The 6177-nt window shown below is 37.4% G+C and overlaps 1 protein-coding gene across 1 annotated transcript; it reads left to right on the top strand.

The window, feature by feature from the left end:
• Window positions 1-3863: 3863 nt before the first annotated feature.
• LOC110316844 (tubulin beta chain-like) lies at window positions 3864-5232 on the top strand. Its single transcript, XM_021191228.1, has 2 exons — window positions 3864-3936; window positions 4757-5232. The coding sequence occupies exons 1-2, from the start codon at window positions 3864-3866 to the stop codon at window positions 5230-5232; spliced, it is 549 nt and encodes a 182-aa protein (XP_021046887.1).
• The last annotated feature ends 945 nt before the right edge of the window (window positions 5233-6177 follow it).

Here is a 6177-nt window from a genome sequence, read left to right as displayed (position 1 = left end):
TAGCATTTGAAATGTAAATAAAGAAAATATCTAATAAAAAAATTAAAAAAAAAATGTGTATTGCTTTTGCTGGGTACCTGACTTTGATGCCGAACACCTATGTCTGATGGCTCACAACTGCCTGGCCTGCAATTCCAGCTCTGAGGGACTTGATGCCCTCCCCTGTTATCTTCTTCTGAGGGCATCTGCACCCCCCTCTTTTAAGAATTAAAATGCTAAACAGATGTTTCTATTATAAAAAATATTTCTAGAGTACCTGGGACTAAAGTTGAGGATAGTATTTCATCACAGTAGTAGATGAATCTCCCCAGCATAGAAGATTATGGAAAGTTCTTTTAGGTCTGTACAGAACTTGAATGGTTATATTTACTCACAGCTACCTAGCCTTTAATAACTTCCAAATACCTCCTTCTCTGTTCTTCAAATGAGGTGGAAAGGCCTGGATGATGACGAATATAACTATCCTTTCCTGACTCTGACTTAAATTGTGAATATGTGGAACATTCATTTAATATGGAGGTATTTATGGAACTAGTTTGGAGTCAACTAATGCTTACTATTTAGCACTTATTAAACTTTATCTCCGGATGATACAGCCTGAATTGGTTTTAGCTTCATATTAAGCTACTTGGCAATTCTAATTTTTAACTTTAGAACACCAGTTATATTTTTCATTGCTGTGACCTAATGCTGACAGTAAACATCTCATGGTGATGAGGATGGACTTGGGCCTGTGGCTTTAGAAGACAATTCCTTATGGCAGGGAAGGAGTAGCATACAGAGGAAGTCATAACTGTGGTGATAGGAACTTGTCTGTGTCTAGGCAGACAGGGAAGCGGAGACTGGGGTATTTGCTTGTACTGACTTTTTCAGTTTCTAGTTTTTGTTTATTCAAGAATATCAGTCCATGCTACAGTACCACACACATTTGTGGTTGTGTCTACTCTCCTAATTTATATCCTGCTATAAATACCCTCACAGATGCATCCAAATGATATATCTTTGATGGTTCTATACCAGGTCAAATTAACATGGAAGACCAAATCATCACATTATCTTATATATTTGAGATGCAGAACTTACTGTGAAAGGTCACTGATAAATTTAACATTTTGTTAGTATGCAGAACATATAAAACCCATCAGGTTCCTCCTGAAAGCAAGGCAAAGATGAAAACTTTAAAAGGACAAAATTTTTGAGCACACAGGAGATTTGAACTCACTGAAAAAAACCCAATAACCCAACATATGAGGAAGGCAGTGTCAGGAAGACAGGCATTATTGTATAAGCCACTAAGATGAATTTTAATAAATAAAATAATTTTAAATATTGATGATAAGTTAGTAAGAATGTAGAGAGATGAAAATTTATCATATTCTTAATTCTAACACATAGATCCTTTCCATACCATCTTTATGTAATCATGAGATGTGCTGGAATCAGAGAAAAACTCTAGAGGGGACAAAATTCACAGCAAGGTTCCAAATACAAGAATAGTAGGTACTGTGAAGCAATCCTGTAACATTGCTCAGATACTTTTCTATATTTGCATGGAAGATATCTCTTAAAGAATTGACAGCTAGATACAGTAGTCTGAGTGAATCCTATAGTTTGATGCACAGTTTGAGAAACTATCTGGGAAAGGTTAGGAGCTGTGGACTTAGAGAAGGTCTATCACTGGGTTTCAAGAGACTCAATATTTTTAGTTCTCTCTCTCTCTCTCTCTCTCTCTCTCTCTCTCTCTCTCCTTTTATTTTCTTCCTCTTGATTTTTGTCTCAAGATATGGGTTCTCAGGAAGTGCTCCAGCACCATGCCTTCCTGCCTGCTGCCACAATTCTTGCCATGATGGTTAATGGCCACACCCTCTGACTTCATATGTACCCAATAAACTCTTCCTTCTATAATGTGCCTTGGCCATGGTGCCTCTTCACAGCTACAGAAAATTAACTAAGACAAGCACCAAAGCTGTTCACAGAATAGAGATAAATACTTACCCAATGTGAGGAGGAGAGAACAGAGAAACCCCACTTTTATTCCTGACAGATGAGAAAGCTGTCACTGAGCCAGATGAGCAAGCACTCACTATGCCTGCAGGTGAGATCAGGATCACTGATGGAGAGGATAAAGCCTTCAGACTCAGGAACACATCATTTACACCAGACCGAGGCTGAAGCAAATAAAAGAATTTCCTTGTCTCTTTCATGCTTCTATAAATGTCAAGCATGAGGAAGAAAACAGGAAAAATCCAATACATTACTTAGGAGGAGGCAGAAACTCCAAAAGATGTTTTCTTTGTGATGCAGGCAAAGAGGTTACATTAACTAAGAATTATGTGAAAATTACATAAAACAAATCCTTTCCTTTCATCCTTTTTAACATTATATATTGCAGAAAGACTTCTAATGCTGCTGATTAATTGAGTGAAAATGTAACAAAACACGAGCATATCCTAATGTTTACATGAGTTTACTCAATTTCCTATATAAATAACCACAGGGAAGCAAGCCCATATCTAAGCATAAGTAAAGTATGACAGCATTTATTGTCCTCTGAATGTTTTCTGTTTAAAACAAAATTATAAAATATACAAATGTACAAGAACATAAAACTATTGTCCTAAGAAAATTATCAGCAGAATCAAATTAAACATGACACTGACATATGAAAAATCAGACAAGAAATATTGACAATATGCTAAATATGCTAAGAGAAAGGGTGTGTGATATAAAAAGTGTATGGGAGATTTTAGTGGATATAAAGAAAATTTTAAAAAGAGCCAAATAGAAATGATGGAAATAAAAAAGAATAGCACATGAAGAATGTATCAACGTGCTCACCAATGGACCCAATTTCTAAGAAGAGAATGAGAAAATGTCATTCTGGCTCAAGAGTTGAAATGTAAACAAATCAGGGTCTTAGGTATGTGGAGTAGTTTCGCATTTTCTTCCAAGATGTATTTGTTATTTCAAAAGGAAAACTGAAATAGAGAGTAGATGAAAGATTTCTAGATACTATAAGAACATAACTCGCTGAAAATAAGAAAAGGTATGGAACAAATATATCCAAATTCACATAAAAGTAAGAATAAGCTAAACATCTTCCACACCAACTCTCTCTCTTGAACACACACAGACACACAGACACACCACAACACACTTTTTTCTCTCTCATGCTCTATCACACACATAGACAAATGCAGAAACTCACACTCACTCTAAAAAAATCATATAACAAAATATTATTTAATTGGATATGTTTTTTTTTCTTTTTAGATTTATTTTATTTATATGAGTACACTGTAGCTGTCTTCAGACACACCAGAAGAGGGCATCAGATCTCATTACGGATGGTTGTGAGCCACCATGTGGTTGCTGGGATTTGAACTCATGACCTCTGGAAGAGCAGTCAGTGCTCTTACCTGCTGAGCCATCTCTCCAGGCCCTGATATGTTTTTTTATTTACATTTTAAATGTTATCCCATTTCTCAGTTCCTCCCCAAACCCTTATCCCTTCCCCCTCCCTCTGCTTCTATGAGGGTGTTCCCCCACCCACCCACCTACCCATCTACTCCCACCTCCCAGCCCTCAAATTCTCCTACACTGGGACATAGAGCCTTCACAGAACCAATGGCCTCTCCTCCCATTGAAGCCCGACAAGGCCATCCTCTGCTACATATGTGGCTGGAGCCATGGGTCTATCCATGTGTACTCCTTGGTTGGTGGTTTAGTCCCTGGGAGCTCTGGGGGGTCTGGTTGGTTGATATTATTGTTCTTCCTATGGGGTTATAAACCCCTTCAGCTCCTTCAATCCTTTCTCTAACTCCTTCCTTGGGGACCCCATTGAGGACCCTGTGCTCAGACCAATGGCTGACTGGGAGCATCTGCCTATGTATTTGTCAGGCTCTAGCAGAGCCTCTCAGGAGACAGCTATATCAGGCTCCTGTCAGCATGCACTTCTTGGCATCCACAACAGTGTCTGGGTTTGGTGACTGTGTATGGGATGTATTCCCAAGTGGGGAAGTCTCTGGATGGCCTTTTTTTCAGTCTCTGCTCCACATTTTGTCTCTGTATCTCCTACCATGGGTATTTTGTTCCCCCTTCCAAGAAGGATGAAAGTTTACATAATCTGCTCTTCCTTCTTCTTGAGTTTTATTTGGTCTGTGAATTGTATCTTGGGTATTCCGAGCTTTTGGGCTAATATCCACTTATCAGTGAATGCCTACCACATGTGTTCTTTTGTGATTGGGTTACCTCACTTAGGATGATATTTTCTAGTTCTATCCATTTGCCTAAGAATTTCATGAAGTCATTGATTTTAATAACTGAGAAGTATTCCATTGTGTAAATGTACCACATTCTCTGTATCCGTTCCTCTGTGGAAGGACACTAGTTTCTTTCCAGCTTCCGGCTATTATGAATAAGGCTGCTAAGAACATGGGTGAACATTTAAAATTAAAGATCCAGGAAACAAATTAAAGGTGACCAGGCATGAAATCACATATGGAGAAACAAAAATAAAATTCTTTATACAAATGGAAGGTCTTTTGACTGAAATTATTATGCAAATCACAAGGCAAATAAAAAAATAACAACAACAACAAAAAAAAAACCTCACATTGAGAAAACAAATGAAAAGTAACTTGGAAAAAATACTTGCCAACCAAAAGATTTTGTGCATCTCCAAGACTTTTGATATAAATGTTTCAGATTGGAAAAACAAACAAAACAAATACCTCCCCCCCTCAGACTGGACCAGTTCCTGAGCTCACACAAGATGATGCCAAGAACATGATGGCTGCCTGTGATCCAAGACATGGGTGCTACTTGACTGTGGCTGCCGTGTTTAGGTGCTGCATGTCTATGAAGGAGGTGGATGAACAGATGCTTAACATCCAAAGCAAGAACAGCAGCTACTTTGTTGAGTGGCTCCCCAACAATGCAAAGATAGCTGTCTGTGACATTTCACCTTGGGGCCTAAAAATGTCTGCTACCTTCATTGGCAACAGCATCACTACTCAGGAGCTGTTCAAACGCTTCTCAGAGCAGTTCACAGCCGTGTTCCAACACAAGGCCTTCCTACACTGGTACACAGGTGAGGACATGGATGAGATGGAGTTCCCTGAGGCTGAGTGCAACATGAGTGATCTGGTGTCTGAGTACCAGCAGTACCAGAACACTAGAGCTGAGGAAGAGGGAGAGTTTGAGGAGGAGGCTGAGGAAGAGGTAGCTTAGATCTGTCTTAGTCGCTAAAGCGTGGGAACAGTGTGAACTCTTTATTCATTCACAGTTTGTCTGCTAGCCATGTCCACTGTGCATTTAATGTTATCCTGTGTCCTGACATCACTTGTACAGTTACCACCATTAAAGCAATTCATAGTGAAAAAAAAAAAAAAAAGAAATGAAGTTAATTTGAGACCCTGAATTCTAAGAAATAAAAGTGAGTGTCACCACAATACTGTTAATATTGACAGTCAGAATATTTTTAAAAAATGAAACAATATACAAAGAAACTGCATTAAAAATAATAGTCAATAGTAGATACTACCATTGACCAGTATGACATTATGTTACATGTTACAAGCCAATGAATCTTAACAATCGTGTTTGATAACATAGAGGAATACCGTTATCCAGCAATAAACATTCACCCAGTTCCATCACTATGAAACAGAATGTTTCAATGTGCCATGATCATTGTAAACAGAAAAAAAAATACAATTTGAAAAAGAGATAAATAACACTGAAATTAAGCCTTAATTAAATGGTATTTTTATAAAACATTTCATGCAATAATGGAAAAGTAAGCATCTTTTAAAATGTAATATACTTACCTATTGGGAACATATTTATGTGTCCCAAAGTACAGTTATCATGTGAATAGTAAAACATTTAGATGTTTTACAAATAATCTATGAGAGACTTGTCTTAACTTGACTAAACTTGCTTAAATATTTTGAGGTAACATATAATGTTAATATTTCTTTTTGCAATCTCTTTCGATGCTTGTTTTATCTGACTGTATGAATTTTAAGACATAGTTTTTCAAACATTTTTAACTATGCTTTTAAAGTGTCACTAGGAAAATTATAAGCCCTGTTGAATGGATTGAATCTAGAGAGGGAATAAAATATGTCAGAGGCGACTTAGGAACTTTTATAAAAGACTTACTCCAGGAAA

Source organism: Mus pahari, chromosome 2, assembly GCF_900095145.1.
Source record: "Mus pahari chromosome 2, PAHARI_EIJ_v1.1, whole genome shotgun sequence".
NCBI lineage: Eukaryota > Metazoa > Chordata > Mammalia > Rodentia > Muridae > Mus > Mus pahari.
The sequence above is the reverse complement of the archived record's forward strand: the minus strand, read 5'-3'. Positions and strand labels throughout refer to the sequence as shown.

Excerpts from the sequence above, each read along its gene's own strand:
- LOC110316844 (XM_021191228.1), top strand. The coding sequence starts at position 3,864 with ATGGCTGACTGGGAGCATCTGCCTATGTATTTGTCAGGCTCTAGCAGA. Across the intron at positions 3,937-4,756 it reads TCAGGAGACAGCTATATCAG|TTCCTGAGCTCACACAAGAT; the intron begins GCTCCTGTCAGC and ends AGACTGGACCAG.